Source organism: Momordica charantia (genome assembly GCF_013281855.1).
Source record: "Momordica charantia cultivar OHB3-1 chromosome 1 unlocalized genomic scaffold, Mcharantia_2.0 BLBB01000001.1, whole genome shotgun sequence".
NCBI lineage: Eukaryota > Viridiplantae > Streptophyta > Magnoliopsida > Cucurbitales > Cucurbitaceae > Momordica > Momordica charantia.
This window is the reverse complement of record NW_028275157.1, coordinates 20,461,878-20,480,275: the sequence shown is the minus strand read 5'-3', so window position 1 is coordinate 20,480,275 and position 18,398 is coordinate 20,461,878. Positions and strand designations below refer to the sequence as shown.

General features: G+C 36.6%; 3 protein-coding genes across 4 annotated transcripts; 1 reads left to right on the top strand and 2 right to left on the bottom strand.

The window, feature by feature from the left end:
- Window positions 1–3,292: 3,292 nt before the first annotated feature.
- Window positions 3,293–9,892, top strand: LOC111005921 (zinc finger CCCH domain-containing protein 6). Of its 2 annotated transcripts, XM_022277621.2 has the most exons (5): window positions 3,293–3,773; window positions 5,341–5,544; window positions 5,657–5,781; window positions 5,883–6,456; window positions 6,577–9,892. In XM_022277621.2, the coding sequence occupies exons 1-5, from the start codon at window positions 3,714–3,716 to the stop codon at window positions 6,922–6,924; spliced, it is 1,311 nt and encodes a 436-aa protein (XP_022133313.1). In that variant the 5' UTR covers window positions 3,293–3,713; the 3' UTR covers window positions 6,925–9,892. The 2 variants fall into 2 exon arrangements, with proteins under 2 accessions (XP_022133313.1, XP_022133312.1); XM_022277620.2 differs by having other exon boundaries at window positions 5,883–9,892.
- A 1,189-nt stretch (window positions 9,893–11,081) lies between these two features.
- LOC111005780 (GATA transcription factor 5) lies at window positions 11,082–12,396 on the bottom strand. The gene is made up of 2 exons (XM_022277407.2): window positions 12,232–12,396; window positions 11,082–12,128 (listed from the first exon to the last, which is right to left on the bottom strand). Exon 2 carries the CDS (start codon window positions 12,114–12,116, stop codon window positions 11,259–11,261), a length of 858 nt encoding a protein of 285 aa, XP_022133099.2. The 5' UTR covers window positions 12,117–12,128; window positions 12,232–12,396; the 3' UTR covers window positions 11,082–11,258.
- A 2,231-nt stretch (window positions 12,397–14,627) lies between these two features.
- On the bottom strand, window positions 14,628–17,171 carry LOC111005357 (uncharacterized). The gene has a single exon (XM_022276827.2). The coding sequence runs from the start codon at window positions 16,778–16,780 to the stop codon at window positions 14,810–14,812; it is 1,971 nt and encodes a 656-aa protein (XP_022132519.2). The 5' UTR covers window positions 16,781–17,171; the 3' UTR covers window positions 14,628–14,809.
- Between the last annotated feature and the right edge of the window lie 1,227 nt (window positions 17,172–18,398).

Below are 18,398 nucleotides of genomic sequence, written 5' to 3'. Positions count from 1 at the left end.
TTAATATGACTCGGACATTTTAATTTTGTGTCTAATATGTTTGTGGATTTTAAAAAGTTTTTAATGGGTCAGACACAAAATTAAATATTCGATGATCTATTTCACACAAATTGAAATTTTAAGAATCTATTAGACACTTTTAAAGTATATTAACAAGTTAAATGACCCTTTTATCAAAAGAAAAAAAAGGTTAAACGACCTGGACACAATACTCAAAGTTCATGAACTAAACTTGTAATTCAACTTTAACCTTTTAAGTTTAAAAATAAGTATTATTTTCGTTTGTTTTAAATTAAATAAATTATATAAAAATAAAAATCTACTTATAAAATCTGACTGAGATTTTCATAATTTTTTAGAATTATGATGTATTTATATATAACATTAGGTTTAAAATTTTACAAAATACCATCACATGAGATCAATTAAAAGTCATTTTTGTGACATTTTTGAAAGAAAAAAAACTAAAGAGAATGATATTTTTATAAATAAATATTTATTTGTGCTAGTTATTATAATTTTCTATATTTGTATGAAATAATAATTTAAGCTTGAACATAGCATGGATAGAGAGGTTCAACATTATTTTTGAGGTTTGATTTGTTACATCAAGATTAAAAATCCTATATGAAAGTTTTTTTTTTCTTTTTTTGAGTATAATACCAAGGATCGAACTCGCCTTGACATCCTATAGAAAATTTGTTGACGGGTGAATCCAAATTAAAAGATCAAGTTATTAATGCACCTATATTATTGACAAAGAGAAGTTGAAGATTGGAATGGGTGCAGTGCTATTAAATAAAGAAAAAAGAGACGGTTAACAAGCGAAGTCATTAACGTTAAAAGACAAGTGAAGATTTTATGACCAATGCGGAAGAAAAAAGGGCGAGTGGATGGGAGATTGACGAAGGAGGAGCCATGGTGTTGTCACCATAAATGCCAAATATTGAAATTTCTTGGTGTGTTGTTGACAATTATTGAGTGAAATGAAAGACATATTTTTTTTTTTTCCATTTTCCTCTGAGATAGAGAGAGATATAATGAAGAATTAGGGTGTGTCCTTTGTAAAGCGTGAGAAGGGAAAAAAAGAAAAAAAACAAACAAGAAGTAAATGATGCCGGGTCGGGTCGGGTCCTCAAATCCATTGGGGAGCTTTCGGGTCTATCACGGGCTGGTTTTGGGTTTTGTTCTTTTAATGGGCCGATTTGTAAATTTGGCCTGTTGGGCCGTGGAGAAGAGCGAGGTGGCTCAATTTCATTGGCCCACTAAGCTGGTGTTGGCCGAACAACCTTCAATTTTAGAGATGATGTTTTCGAGGGCTGATTTAAAAAATTATTTATCTAAAATTTTCTAATTTTACACTTTTAGATTTCTATGTGCAATATTTTATTTTAATTCCGATTATACCCTTATTTATTGCAGTTATTTGTTTTTTTAAAATATAAAAGATTTAATTCCATAAATTATTATCATAATCTTTTATTATCGTGGGCCCCATACAAATTTTCAACCCAAACCTCTTAATTCACTGATTCAGAACTTTAATTTACTATTTCAAAAAGATTGATTTTCTTAATTTACCAATATTATTAATTACAAAAATATCCAAATCATTATCACCCAACATCTTCCAGTCGGTGAGCTTCTCACTCTCCAACTACAACCTTCAGATATATTCAGATATAAACTAAATTTCATATAAACTTCCTAAAATCGTTGTTAGCAACTCACTCCCTAACTACAACCCTTATGTACATTCGGATATAAACTAAATTCCATATAAACTTCCTAAAATCATTGTTAGCAACTTACTCTCCAACTACAACCCTTGGATATATCCAGATATAAACTAAATTCCATATAAATTTCCTAAAATCACAGTTTTCAACTCACTCTCCAACTACAACACTTGGATAAATCCAGATATAAACTAAAATTCATATAAAATTCCTAAAATTACTATTAGCATTCACTCTCCAACTACAGCCTTAGATATATCTGGATATAAACTTCCTAAAATCACTGTTAGCAACTCACCCTCCAACTATGACACTTGTATATATCCAGATATAAACTAAAATTCATATAAACTTCCTAAGATCAGTGTTCAACTCACTCTCCAACTACAACCCTCGGATATATCCGAATATAAACTAAATTCCATATAAACTTCCTAAAACCACCCCCTTTTTCTGACGACACCCAAGCAACGACAAACTCGTGACAACGCAACCCATCATAAACGATGATCTGGAGAGCTTGACGATGCTGTTCCCATATTCGAACAGTAGTGGTGGTGACATCCCTCCACGGCGGTGTGACTCCCTTGCATTAGCGACGTCCCTCCACGACATCGATTCTGCAGTGGTGACAACACCCATGGTGCAACAACCTCGCGATTCAAATCTACAATAAAATCAATTGCAAAAATCCCCCAAAAATCTAGAATTTTTTGCCACGATTCAAATCTTCTCCCTTCATTGACTGAAACTCCTTTGCATGTGATCCTTTGGTAGCTGTTTGCTTTGAAACTTTCAGCACAAAACACATCGAAATTAATTCATAAGGTATGTGGCCAGGGAGAGAATTCGAACTTACAACCTCATGATTGGAGGTATAGGTTAATTACCGCTGAACTACGATCGCTTTGACATGTGAAGGTAGCAACTTGTTTCAAGGATAATTGTACAAATATCATATTATAGAAGTGACTTGATTATAAAATAAAAGTTAAAATATTATTTTGGTTTATATACTTTGTAATTCATTTCATTTTAATATCTGTACTTTCAAATGTTTAAAATATATTCTTAAATGTTATCTAACTTGCAAAAATAATAATAATAATTTCCATTAAAAGAAATACAATTTGAATATGTTTCTCAAAATTTCTTCAAACTAAATTATTTTAGTTAAAGTTAGTAAAGACTAATTTTAAGATCAGGGAAAGTTGATAGACTAAAACTAAAAAAGAAAATAAAAAATAATAGTAGAAGCTAATTTTTAAATTACTATTTTGGTCCTCATATTCATTTTCTTCTATATACTTTAGCTTTGGTTCGTTTTAATTTTTATACTGGTTTGGGTGTATATACTAATAAGAAGGAAAAGAAAAAAAGAAAAAGCGTTGATGCCGGCCCAAAATTAAAAACAGGCCTCGGCTTAGTGGGCCGGGAAATATAAGGGCTTCCTTTATTTAGCCTGTAACTAATCGCAATTAGTTGGGATACGAATCGCCGCCGCCACTTTAAGAATCCAATAAGCGTTACAATTCCGTCCGTTTTTAGGGTCAAATACGCGCTGCAAACAAAGGCGCAACCGCCGTCTCTATATATATCTCTCTCTACGTACCAATTCAATCTCACCGTCACGTCAGGGTTCAAAATAGCAGATCTTCTTCTTCTCATCCACCGCCATTGGCAACCCCAGTCGTTGGTTCTAGGGTTTCTTCCTCTTTTGCACACTCGCATCTTCTTTCGTCCTTTCGCATTCTATTTTCTTCTATCGTTCTTCGTTTCGATTTTGAGTTTCTAAATCCGAAGCTCCTAGAATCGGATCCTCGGATCGACCTGAGGGTTGTGGTTTTTCAAAATAGGGCAATATCTTCGTTTGTTAGTACTTTATCCTATTCGCAATCGATCGGTTGTTTGGCTGTATTCTTTAATCTGAGATTTTGATTTGAGTTAAGAGCGTCTTTGATCTGAGATTTAGAGATGAAGCGGTCGAGGAAATCGAGAGGTGTTTCGTGGGCTCATGGAGTTAATCTTTGTCAGGTATAATCGTGATATCTTCTAATCGGAGTTTCGTTTTCTTATAAAATCATTAAGATCTTTATACCTACTTTTTTTTTATCCAATTGATCGAAGTTATTCTAACCTCACAGATTTAGTTTAGTTATTCATAGCCATAAATTCCTCCATTCCTTTTGTTTGGAGAAATAAGAAGATTTTCTTTTACAATATCAAAAGTGAATTTTAGATCATTTAGAAATTAGTAAAATTACTGGGTTTTGGGCAATGTTTTTTCCAAGAGTTTACAGGATTTACGACGTTCTGTTGCTAATGGAATTCGTGATCTTGAGAACAAGAGCAATTAATAAATAAATACCGCTGGTGGAACAAGTAATTAAGATATAATCTCCCCTTGCGAATAAACACGATTGCATCATTATACGGAACAAAATCTAACCGCAGTCCATTTAAAAGATACAAGAGGCGTTTTTAGCTTTAAAAAATCAATGTTACATTAAGAAATTTGCGAATCCTCTGAAGATCAAGTGAAAATATGGTTTGATTAAGAACAAAGTACGATATTGTTAAGAACAAAGTTACAAACTTACCAGTACTACACGTCTCTTGACCTACAACCAGGTATTAAATGAATAATTTCTGATCCAAAAAGAATTCAATGAATTTTGCTCATGAGCAGTATCTGGAATGAATTCCAGATTTTTTGCCACACGGAAGTATATTGTGATTTTTGGTTTTAACTAAGAGAACAATAAAATCTACTAATTTAGGAGAGAATTTTTTTGCCGAACCAATTTATATAGAAGAAACCCAACTACCTCGCGCTATATTTTTTACCCTTCTTTGATATGAATCAAATAGCAGTTTTTTAAAATTAAATTTTCTCGAAGGACCGGGACTTTGGACAATCAGTAAGAACCCCCGTTCTTTTTTTCTTATAAACATGAACTTAAACATTATTTTTCTATTTTTAGGAATTATTATTTCTTCAATTTGAATGCTAGAGGTAAAAACCAACCACTTCCTTGTTAGACTGATAGCATACAGATTCTTGTACTTGAGCATATATCTATATATTATTATTTCTTCAATTAGAATGTTAGTCATGTATAGAGTTGCATTTTTAACTAATGGATGATGCGGCAATCCAACATCTACCATGTTAAATTACTTTTCCAGAAAATATTCTTTCCTCATATACTCTCTGTTTTCACTCCTCGATTATCACTTGTCTAAATACCTAATTTCCACATTATACGAACACAAAACATTCCTCTTTTTCTGATTCTCTTCATATTATCATTCGGAGAATATCTGTGTACTGGCTCATGTATTATGCCCTATGATTGGAGGCAAAGCCTTAACGGGTGATGCAGGAGAAGTTTCTTTGACTTGTTCTTACTTGTGTGTTAGAATTGGATGTTGCAGAGTGAGTAAACAGATACTAGTATTCATTAGTTTGATGCTTTTCCTTGTTGCTTTGTCCTCGAGTGAGGTTGCAAGAGTTTTTAGTTTTGGTGGTTTTCTTCATTCGTGCAAATTTATGTACCGTGATAGCCAAACAATGGTGAATAATTATACTTTTAAATAGGTGAAGTTATTCTCATCAGAAGACTGCCCTTCAAAAGTTGGCCTGAAATCTCCTGATCATCTCCAAGCAAGAACCTCCTCCATGTTGCATCCATATACCGTGGAATCTAATGATTGCCCCCCTGGGTTCGACGTTACCCATATGGGTAACCAATTAACAGATCTGTCCTGCATCCCTTTTATTAAGTGGAATTATCCTCCCAAGGTTAGCACTGTTAGATACTTCCCACAAATGCCCAAGTATTTCTCAATCTTCTTGTGTCATTTTGCATCTTTTTCTGATGCGTCGAATTGCAATACCATTTCTATCTGAACAGTTTGTTATGAGTTGCCACTGGCGTGTGGCAGCAGGAGAGGAGAGCAAAGAGGTGGAATCTCAAGAATTGAGGGAAAGGAGATTTCTTGAGGCAATTTATCCCCGAGCATCTGCTATTCCACCCTGGTAATTTGATACTTTCGTGATTTAAATATCAATTTGGAAGCTCAATCTTTCTAAGATCTGTTTGTCCAATAATCTTTCTCCCCCTTTCTTTTGCTTTATAGTGCAAGTGTTTCTACCGATACTGAAGATGAACCTTACAATGATAGCCTCACCCCTCTTGTCCCTATCATTCCTATTGAAGAAGACGAATGTGGAGATATGGAGTCAGATTCAGCTGCTGTAGAAAGCTTATCTACGAGCTCTATGGAGATGATGGCTTCCAACATTCAGTTGGAACCTTCAATCCCGAAATTTTCCACTGAAACTTTACCTGCTGGGGAAAAGCCTACTGAAAAGTTACCTGATGTTGGTGTGGACGTGGCAGCTGCTGCCTCTGCTGCAGTGGTTGTGTTAATGAAAAGCATGGAGCAGGGAAGCATGATCGACACCAATTTGCTTATTAAGATTTTCAGTGACCCAACAATGATTCCGAATTTGATAAACATTCTTCCTCTAGCCAAAGCGGACTCTGGGAGCCCTCCCATTGCCACTGCAGCACCAATGTCCATGTTGAAGCGAGGCAACAGATCGATTTTTTTGTCTGTTCCAAATTCCAATATGATTCAGAAGCTCCCAAATGGAAGCTTACCGAAAGTGTCGAATGGAGTTCCGTCTTCTGTAACCACCGTTCCTCAGGTGAGTACCATTCCAGCATCTGATGTTAAGCCATTTTCAGCACTAGATCATCCCCACAAGGTAAACACTACCACCCCAAATCCCGGAAACTATTCTAAAATAGGTACAATTTTGGGACAGGTGAATATAGCAGCACCGATGAGTTCGGTGCGAAGAGGTCAGCTATTGAAGGATCTTAACTACTGTAAGAACTTAGTAAGACAGCACGGAGACCAGAAACATGGACTAAATGGTAATAATGACAATCACCATAATCGTAATATGGTACACGAGATGAATGCAGAAAACTTTAAACCCAAGAATCAGAAACATTGCGTATACTTTAATAGCTTTAAAGGGTGTCGAAATGGCGTTAATTGCCAATACAAACACGATATGTCACATGACTGGCGCATTGGTAACGTAATGGAGAATCACAGCGCTAAGAGAATGAAACTGTGGGGCGGTGAAGTTGCAGGGAGGACGTAATTGGGTGGGTGAGCTCTTTCACTATCATGAATCTTTTTGTTGTATGGTATGAGGAAACTGTTTTCTGGTGGGGTGGGGAAATCAGCACTGACTTTGAACGGGAAAATATTTTTAAGACCTAATACCTCTTTCAAATTAAAAATCCGATCGTTCATCATATTCTCACATGTAATGATTTGTTCTAATCATGTGATAGGTTTTTTCTTTTGAGTTCTTGATGTTGGGTACTCAGATTCTCGTGATTTAATAACAATGAAGAAAGAAAAAGAAAATCTTGTTTTAGGTGAAAAACAATGTTCAACTCGAGGATAATTTAATGGTTCACTTGACTTTTCTTTTTATAGTTCAATAGGGTGAAGCATCCCTCATAGATACTTTATCAACTAAGCTATGTTTGTTGAGTTTTTTTAAAAAATGGTGTTTAATAAATTGAAATTTACATATTCGCATATTTGTGTCAAGATATAACATTGTACCATACTATAAAGTAAATTTCATAAAAGGGCAAATATTAAATTAATATGAATTGTCTCCTGCTTAGACTGATAAATCCTAGAGAAATTGCTATATCCTCTATTCAAAGTATGGATATTCTGATAGTTGAGAAGGATTTAACTCTTACAGAATTAATGAAAAAGGGAATATTGATTATCAAATCGGTTCGTCTGTCTGTAAAAAATGATGGACAATTTATTATGTCTCAAACCATAGGTATTTCATTAGTTCATAAGAATAAGTACCAAATATCTGATAAGAAGAGTTTTTCTTAATCCATTGTAATACATCACTAGTAAATGGATTATGTGCGCCAAAATGGACATAGTTCAGCGGTAATTGACATAACTACATGTTGATCCCCCACCACATATGTTGTACTTGAAAAAAAATGGATTATGTGTGTCCATAACCCTTTTTTCTTTGAACTTCAAATATGATATTTATTTTCTCAATCATTTGAAAAATCTATCGTTAATTAAACTTATGAGAATCACTTCCACCGCTCATTTTTCACTCTTCTTTTTAATAGGGTATATTGAAAAATATATTAGATTTTGAGTAGTTATCTAATAGAACTAAAACAGACACCAGTTCTTATCCCACTATCTAGGATTCTACATTTTCAAAACGTGTAATCAATTAACATCAAAACTCTTTTCAAAAAAAAATTAAAAATTAAAAATTAACATCGAAACGATTATACACTAATTTTGCATATTCATTACAATTAAACATATGGAATAACAAAACTATAAAAACTTGGAGGACTATAATGAAAACTGAATAATTACTTAGAGGACCCTACAATTGTGCAATAATTTCGCATAACTTGCCTTGAAGACGAACAAATTAAACTCATTCTTTATATAAAAGCAAGAAATGGACGAGACAGAAACAGCAAAACACAAGCTTGAAGAAATGGCGATCCTTTACATTATACATATAAAAGGCATATCCCCTTTGGCCCTTCTCGTCCAATCCATTTGGATTATTTGAGTGAGATGTCAAAGTTTATTCTTTTGTCATGTGGAAGTCACTGTGGATATCCCCCCACCAGCCACCATTTGTATTCCAATTCGTTAAGCTAAAGAAAAGAAACAGCACTTTCTTTTCTTTCTAGCTGTACCTTCCACACCCCTACTTCATACTTTATGGTGTCCCACTTGATCAAGTTGGTTTTTTTGCCACTTGAAAACTAACCCAATTTCTTCCATTCCAAACACTACTTTAGTAGGAGCATATGGCTCTTAATTAAAAGACTTGATTAAAAATGTGCCGTTGTTTCCAGCTACGGGACAAGACAATGAGTATTCAAAACTAGGTTTCAATAATAATAGATAGATGTTATGATTCCTTTATGTGTGTTCGTGTTTTTCTTTTCTTTTATGGAAAGTTTGCAGCCTTTGGAGCTGGGTAGGTTGACTGGTGAGTTGAAGGTGGGGACTGATTTGGTAGTGGAATTGGGAGGGAGATGAGACTGAGAGACTATTAAAATGAGTGGAAATTAGATGATGAGTGAATCGTACCAAGTCTGAATTTTTTTGCAGGGAAAATATGGAGAGAAAAACGGGTTGTGGGGTTATTTTGGTTTTGGGAATTGTGTTGAGCGTGTACTTGGTTTTGGTTGAGGGGGCCATGAGTTTCGAGAGAAGTGAGAGCGCTGCTCAATCGAATGAATTGTTTGAGGTGGATCATCATGCAAGTGGAAGAAATGTTACTGTTGGCGGCGGCGGCGGCGGTGGAGGCCATTGGAGTGGGGAAAGAAAGAAAGATACAAAACATAATAAAAAACATGAAAAAGGCGGAGGTGGCGGCGGAGGCGGTGGAGGAGGCGGAGATGGCAAGGGCGGCGGTGGCGGAGGCGGAGGTGGCAAGGGCGGTGGTGGCGGAGGCGGAGGGGGGAATGGTGGTGGCGGAGGTGGCGGCGGCGGTGGTGGTGGTGGAGGTGGAGGTGGAGGCGGAGGGGGAGATGGAAAAGGCTATGGATGGGGAGGTGGCGGTGGGGGTGGGGGCGGCGGCGGAGGAGGCGGTGGAGGTTGGGGTTTTGGCGGAGGAGGAAGTAGAGGTTTTTGCTGGATTTGGGGATGCGGCGGCGGCGATCACGGCAAAGGACTAACCGGAAAGGGAGGCCCCTCAAACTAGAAAAAGGGGATTATTAAGAGTGAATGCTAAACGTAATAAACTTCTTACATTCAGAGTTTTCTTAACAGTTAATCTTTTATTTTTCTTTCTTGCAAAAGCAAATAATCATTTTACTTTTAAGCAAACTTTCCGTCTCAGATTTTGCATTACCATAATAAATGATAAAGATAAAAGAAAAGAAGGAAAGATTTTTGAAGTGGAATGTTCCTTTTCCTGTCATTGATTGCACATTACATTGCAGTACAGACAACATTTTGTTTATGTTATTTGATTAATTGTAATAGAGTGTTTCTTGCCATGTAGAATGGAATAATGTTTATTTGGTTTCCTTTGTAAAATTGACTGTTATATATCAACTTAAACATAACTCTTTGAATGAACTAAAATAGAGGATTGGAACTTCAAGGGAAAAAAAAGTCAACCAAACCTAAGTAAATATTAAATGTCAGCATCATTCTTCCATAAGCTCTTTCAATTTTATATGGAACGTATGAAAAGGTAAAATATTACAACACTAATCTAAATTTAAGATGTAAATGAATGAAATTGAAACATCCTAAGAAAAGAAAAAGATATTTTTGCTATGGTTGAGTGGTGGTTGTTTTGAATAGAGAGAGGTTGGAGAGTGGTTACAACTTAGAACAGAACAAACAGATGGGAGTTGGGGGCATCACGTGATTTAACTTTTAGACAGAGAAAGAATTATCTGTTTTAAGGGGAAGGGCAAAGTGGGCAAACAGTGGACCACAAATACAAATTCTAATTATCTTTTTAAGTTTCACTGTGGTGGGGCCCGCTTATCCTTTCTTCCTAATGGCTGACACGCATGTTCTTCCACGCCGCTGCATGCCTTCCTTCACAATTCACATCATATTTATTGTTCTCTTTCAAAACCACTATTTTTTCCTTTTAAAAAAAAAAAAGAAAAAACTTCCATTACTTTCAACTGTTAAATTACTTATTTCGTAAATCCAAGAACGATTTCAAAAAAAAAAAAAAAAACAAGGAATGGGACAAAGCATTTTAAGGTTGTATCCAGACGGCGTACATGTCGAAGATAACGTCAACAACAACTGTAGCGGTACTGCACTGCTCTGGTAGTAGGCTTCTGACTGAAACGCCGTTAATTAGAGGATCCTGGTTCTGTTTCCCAAACAACGAAGAAGACAATGCTTCCCCTTCTCAAAATGTTCCATTTCTAAGATTCCTCGAAGTTTACCACTGCCACTACGTACAACTTACGCAATATCTCAATTATTTTAATCACCCATTTACATAAATATATGTATTTCCATAAGTTGCAATTTTACAGAATCCAAATTCAAATGTAAGATTAAAAAATTTTGAATTTTGTCACCACATATTTGAAATTGCCAGATGTCAACTCAAACACGCGCCTATTCATGACGTTTTTATTTTCTAACACCCTGCCAATTCCGCATTTCCGCCGTTTCAGCCTTTACCTATTAATAAAGACCTTTTTTTTTTTCTTTTTTGATTTTTAGAGAAAAATAAAATTGACAAAAAGGAAACGGATATAATAAAGTTTAATAAAGTCTGTCCTAATTGGCTACAAGCGCCGATGACCTACCGCACCTAATCGGTTCAGGCTCCCTGAAAATGACGTATTTACAGTGCACTTAAAAAAAAAAAAAACACTCTCGGTTTGAACCGGGTTCGTTATGCCGGTTCTTTTACACTACTCCTAATGTCGGGCCCGGACCCGATGGGTGTTTCTCGGTTTCTTTCTGACGTCGCATCTCCAGAACTTTCCGGTGGTGGTTCGAGTGAAGTTCGCTCGAGAAACTCGGGCTGCACGCCGGTCTATATTCCGGGAACAGCCGGCCCGACTTGAACCGAACGCCGCACGCGTTGCACAGAGTCTTTGCTCCGAGCGGGCCGGCTCGCCACTGTGGGGTTTTCTGAACGCCGCAATGACTGCACCGCCGCGGCGGCTGGACCCTGCCGGAACCCTCCGGCGTCGAACTCTTCCTCGGTTTCTTCGCCGATGAAGAGGAAGTTATTAAACTCGTGGACCAGACTCGGCCGGAGACTTTGGCTCGCTTGCTTCTGGGCTTTGAGGGAAATTGGGTCTTGAGATTAGACCCAAATTTGGGGAGGGGCTGGTGGGTGGTTTCGGGGAAAAATACAGAACAGGGTGCGGCGGCGGCGGCGGCGGCGGAGTATTCTTGGGAGGAATCGGAAACGAGATGGGAGAGCCATTCGAGGTCTTCGAAATCTCCTGAAGAAACAGACCAGAAGGCGTCTTCGGAGGAATTAGTGGAGCTGTGGTTGGAGTTTTCGTCGCTCTCTTGCAGGGGAGCAGAAACAGAGATGGAGTGTTTCGGTTTTTCTTCTTCTTCCTCTTCCTCAATAAACCCATCTTCTTCATTTGAAAAATTTAGGAGTTGGTCCACAAAAAAGTTATCGGAGGAGGAGGAGGATGGGGGGATTTGCGAACTGGGAGACCAAAATTCGTCCAAATAAACTTTGGAGCTGGATTTGAAACTCGTGTCCTTCACAACGCGCATCTTCAAATCTCCCTCCTCCATCACATTCAATACCTATAAAAAAAACAAGAGAACGAATTACATTACAGAAAGAAGAAGAAACTGATTGAGAAATGAAATTGAGGGATTGGGCATATTGAAGAAGTGAAGAGCGTACCAGAGGAAGAGGAAGAGGAAGAGAAAGGGGAAAACGGAAAAAGGGAAAGAACGGTGAGTTGGGTAAAACATTCAATGAAGCAGAACGAAAGGCACCATTGGCCTTTACTGGAAAAACATTATTGGATTTGTAACTGCCCTTTCTCCTTTTTCTTTTTCTCTCCTTTATTTAATTTTTCTAGAAATATACTTTCAATTATAACTTTATATTTACGTTTCAAATTTCAACTCACATGGAGATATGAAGTGCATGGGCTTTTTTCTTCCTTTTTTTTTTTTTCTGCCACCGCGCGAAAGCATTTCTTTATTTTAACTAAATTTATTTAAGAAGCTATAGATATGTTAAGTGATTGATTGAGATGAAGCTTATAAATTATGGTTTTGTTCGAGAGTTGAACGTTCCCTAACAATTAAAGCAAGTTTATAGATGATGTGTATAAGATTAACAACTATAAATTTGAACATGAACTCAAACTCTACGATTTATTTACTCGTATAAAAAAGATATTCTAAATTTTTTTGATTTCAAACGGTACAAAAGCAGAAGCAAGCATTTCAAATATTTAAACTAAGCCTACGTTATTTCAACTTTAGATTGGATTGTTCACGCCTTTCATTCTTTTGCTTTCCCCTATATTCAACCAAATTTCAGAAAAAAAGAAACAAAAAACCAACAACAATTTGATAGTGATATATTCTTTTTCTTCCATTGTGGTTGTGAAATTATAGAAATCAAACAAATCACTATAAGATGATGCCAAGCCCAATGGACTCAAATAGTGTTTTAAGCCCAGTAGGCTGATTCCCCCAATGATAAAGTTTTGAGTTTTGTATACAGATTACGATAGTCATAAAATCTAAACATAAAATGCTGAAATAAAAATAAATTGAAACAACTTTAAATCAGTTTAAAGTATCCACTATTGGAATATTCACATTCTCAGTTTGTAACTTCGTAAAAGAAAAATATAACTTTTCTTAAAACGATTTTTAAAAACAAAAACCCCACAATTAATTTAAGATTAGAGTACGATGAGATTTTGAAGAGATAAATAGTTGAAAAATGTTGGACGTGATAGTTTAGTAATAGTGAGTCAGCATAATGACTCACCAAGAAGGAGAATGACAACTTGGATCTCTTAGCAGGTCGAGTCAACCAACAACTCTTACTTCGGTCGCATGTGTTATCAATCGAGCCAAGTCACATCTCTTACCTCAATCATCTTGGTTATTAGTTGAGCAAGCATCAATAAACTTTAGCATGAACGAACCTCTAACAGAATTTACGATAACACGCTGCGATTATCAAAATTATCAAAGGTCCTGTCGGAAGTCGAGCCAATAAATAGAGATCTCTCGCCTCATTTTCAGGTTTGTGAACCTATATTCTCTCGAGTATAGATTGGACGACTATTGACTTGAACGTTGAAGTGTTAACTCTATTTACAGGTTCCTTGCTCGCTCTTACGCTCGTCTACAAGTTAGCTCGTCGTTGCCCATCATTGTGACCTAGACTAATTTCTGGATCAAACAAAAATTGGGCCACAAATTTTTTTTTTTTAAGCATAGTTGATCTTTATGAAGTTTGGGCTAGAAATGAGTAACTTAGACACGTTTGATAATATACATATTGTTTTTCGTTTTACTTTTTCCAATTAAAAACCAAATTTAGTAAAAATTATATGAAAGTTAAAATTTTAAAATTAAATATTCAAAAATTGTATGTTATATTTATTATACATGTTATAAGTAAAAATGATAAAGTAATACTCTTAACTATCTTTTCAAAATCGAATTCGAAAAAAAGAAGGTAATTAAAATTTTGAAAAGTGTTTAAATGCTTATATTTGTCAAAAATTAAAAATAAATATAAGAAATGAAAATATTATGGGATGAGAAGAAACGTTAAAAATGAAAGAATAAATGTTTGATGTATGAGAAGTGACATTTTTTTTTCAGTATCATATCCACTCAGATCATTTGTATCATGAATGTCACGGGACAACCGTCTGATCCAACAATATTTAGTGTCGAAAAATACTAATTTCTAAGAAGGTGGTGTTCATAAATTAGAACTCATTCCCTATTAATTACCTCTGGTCCATTAATGGGTCACCCATTATTTGCTTGAAATTAAAATAGCATCCCATTTTTCCGTATAAATTAAAAAGGGATATTTTTGGATTAAGCAAAAACTCCTTACAATAATGTTGAATGAATGGGGAGAAGGGCAGTTGGATGCAATTTATGCTGAAATAGAAAGAAAGAAAGTAGCCGTTGAGATTTTATGAAGTGAAATTATGATAGGAAAAGTGGGTGTCCCTTTTGGTTCGTCATTTTCTGCAAAATTAGAATCTCACACCCACCCAAAAAACCAGTACAAAAGTTCAATAAAAGTTGAGTTGCAAGGCAGATTGGATTAAAGTCTATTCCACTTGACTGCAATAAAGGGAAGTGATGGCCAAGTAGCCGTTGAAATTGAGTGGTCGACAGCAAGAGATTATTGTTCCTACTAAGATACGAATTTTGAAAACAAAATCAAAATCAAAGAACAAAAGAATAAATTAAAATCAAATTGTTTAAGAATGTTTGCAGGGAGGGAGTGGAAATCCACAGAGTCCAGGATTGTGCTTGAATGCAGAGACAGGGAAATGGGCTTTATGGGGCGGAATTCTTCCACAGAGTCTATTTTCCGACACGTCGAATGTTCCAAGCTTCGGCAAATTCAACACCTGTACTGGAATCGCCCCACTCAGCTTGTTCTTCGACAGCAAAACCGTGGTGAGTTCCGCCGAGTCTCCGAGCTCCGCCGGAATTTCACCGGAAAGCTTGTTTCCGGCCACATCCACCACCTGCAACTCACTGAGCTTCCCCAACGACTTGGGGATGTGCCCTTCCAATACATTTTTTGATAGAACTAGTGATTTGATGGATGACATTGCTGCCCTGTCTCCAATATTCACATCAATAAGACCACCAAAATGATTGTGAGAAACATCAATGGAGTTGAAATGGCCGAGTGGGTCTTGAACTCCTTTTGAAAATATGTTGTCGATGTGCCCTGTGAAATGATTGGAATGAAGATCAAGATCCATTAATAGCAGAAGGTTTTTGAATTCGGCAGGGATTGAAGAAGAAAATCCATTGTTTGATAGGTTAAGGAATGAAAGATTGGTCATATTTCCAATCCAATGGGGCAACGGCCCTCTTAATTCATTGTTCGACAAATCAAGAACTGATATTGAAGATGAAGACAACCACTTTGGAAGCTGCCCCTCAATTCCAGTTTGAGCCAAAAATAGCCTGAAAAGTTTCATTTTTGCTAACCAATTTGGTATGCATCGCAACCCAAGTGGATTGAACGAAAGATCTAAGCTCTGTAATCTCTGTAATCTGGATAACTGATGAGGAATTCCACCGGAAAGCAAATTTCTCGACAAGTCAAGAGTTTGGAGGTTTTCTAAATTACCAAAGGTTTTAGGAATCTTGCCGGTAAAAAGATTGTTAGAGAAGAAAATGTCAGTTAAAGTAGTCAAACGGCCAATGGAAGAAGGCAATTTCCCAGTAAGTTTGTTGTTCTCAAGAATCAGCCTTTGGATCTTTGCGAGCTTACCGACGGACGCCGGTAGCCGACCACTGAGCCGGTTTTCCGACAAACGGAAGAATATCAGAGAACTAAGTCCGGCCACCGAAGAGGGAATACTTCCAGTAATCTTGTTCTGATTAAGGTACAGCAAAACCAACTCAGAGAGCCCACCAATCGATTTTGGAATGCTTCCCGTTATCTCATTCTCAGACAAATCGAGATATCTGAGACTTTTAAGGTTGCCAATGCTCGCAGGAATGCTTCCAGAAAAATTGTTGGCATGGAGATCGAGATTTTTCAGCTGAATTAGCTTCCCAATTGAAGTGGGAATTGAACCGGATAGTCTATTTCCGGAAAGACCCAATTCCGAAAGGGACTTCAGATACCCAAAAATAAAGGGAGGGATGAATCCCGAGAGTTGATTGTTACCAAGATAGAGCTTCTGCAGACGAAAAAGGCACCCAAAAGTTCTGGGGATCGGACCCATGAGCTTATTTGAATCGAGAAACAAATGGGTGAGTCGCGATAACTTGCCAAATTCCAATGGAATTCGGCCCTTTATGTCTTTGAGATTGCTGAGGTCAAGAAATTGAAGGTACGACAAGTTTCCGAGAAATGGGGACAAAGCTCCGGACATGTAGGTGTCGGCGATGAAGTCGGTGCCGGCGACGATTCCGGGGCGTGTGACGTTGGTGACTCTGCCGGAGAAATCGCAGCCGACGCCGTCCCAGGAGGAGCAGCAGTCGGTGGCAGATGTCCATGAACGCAGCAGCTGCGAAGGGTCAGAGCTGATCCTGCGCTTGAACTGAAGAAGTGCTTCTTTGTCTGTGGGATGGCACGACTCGGAGAGCAAAAAGAGAAGGAAGAAGGGGAGAGAGAAGGTTTTGAGTGGAACGGAGAACGCCATTTCTGTTGGAATGAGATTAGAGGTGTTGGAGCTGATAGAGTTTATTATATACACCATGATTTGGGGAAACAGAGCTTCTTGTGAACGTTATAAAAGATTATGGGTAATTGGAAATGGACCAAACTTTAATACCATTATGGGGTTAAATTTATTTTAAGTGGTCGTTTGGCATGCCAATTGCCAGGTGTGTTTCACGGATTGAAGGAAAAACGAAACAAAAATATGGAATGTGAAAGAGACCAGTGGCTCAGGGGAGTATTCATGGCTGCCGCGCCCTTGTTCTTGTGATGTGCACACGCTTCATTGGATTGTTATCACATGCATTCCAATGGCTTATTTAATACATCTACTTGGTGTGAGTGAATCAGAAAGATGCTAGTGTTGGGAAAGATTTCTGAGTTCAATTATTAAGATGGGCTCGATTAAAGTTGACTTGGAAATTTAATGGAAAGAAAAATATAATTAGGGTGCAGTTTCGGTGGATTTAACTTAAGATGTCGAACGCATGTTTGTTTCGATTTCTCTAATCTATAAATTTCAATATTACTCCCAAATCTACTTTCTTAGATCTACTCTCTCAAGGCTGATGTTTAAATCCACACTCCAAACACAAGTATTTAAGCACAATTTTTGACGCCCTACTTAAACTTCTTTAATAATTCTTCTTCATGGATTTCTCCTTAAAAATCTTGGGCATGAGCACAATTTTCCACCTGTAAATAAAGATGTCCAATAGCTTGTTTGAGGTATCCCTTGGAGGATTAGACGACATTTGAGGTCAATCTAATTGTGGCTTGTAAGCTATATTATTGGAAGCTTTAGAAAACAAGACATGGGTTAGTTAAAGTCATTAATTTCGTTCCTACCTTGTGCTGGTATCAGTTAGTGTGTGTTTGGAATTATGATAGAATTAGTGATTTTGAAAAAAAAAAATTTACGTCTTAATGATTTTTCAAAATCATCATCCAAGTGATACCTTAGAGTGATTTTAAGTTATTCTAAAATCAATTTTTAATTTGCCAAACATGATCATGAAAATAATTTTCACAATAACAAAAATAATTTTAACATTGCCAACATCACTCTCAAACACATTCTTACAAAAGATAACAATCTAGGATATTGCAAAACCTAGATTCCTAATAACTTAAACAAATCATAATTATTTTGAAAAATAATAATTATAGGTGACAAATCATAAAGATAGTTGAATATTATATGATGGGAGAATGAGACTCTAGTAAATCCACACAGAAAATTGAATAAGACAAGTAACGGTAAAAAATAGTGCTCCCTGCGTTGTATAACCGAGGTTTCAAAACTCTGGAATTAATAAGCAATTATTCCATAATAATATCTACATCGGATATCGTCGGAATGTCAATCTGAAATCTTTTTTTTTCTTTAATTTAATTCTTTATCTTTCATGGATTTGGGCTGTCACTTGGGATTGGGCCATCGGCCCAATAGCTCAGGGCGGCGCCGTGTCGGGTTTGGATTACTGTTAGGGCACTGTTTTTTCTAATTATTCAATGTCGATAAGATTCGACCCTTCCATTCCGACGAATGGGAGCGATTGATTTATAAACAACAACTGGCGGTCCAGACGATGTAAATTTGATGAAATTGATCGGCCAAAAGTTTAATCCGACTTCATCGAATCATTATTCCGATC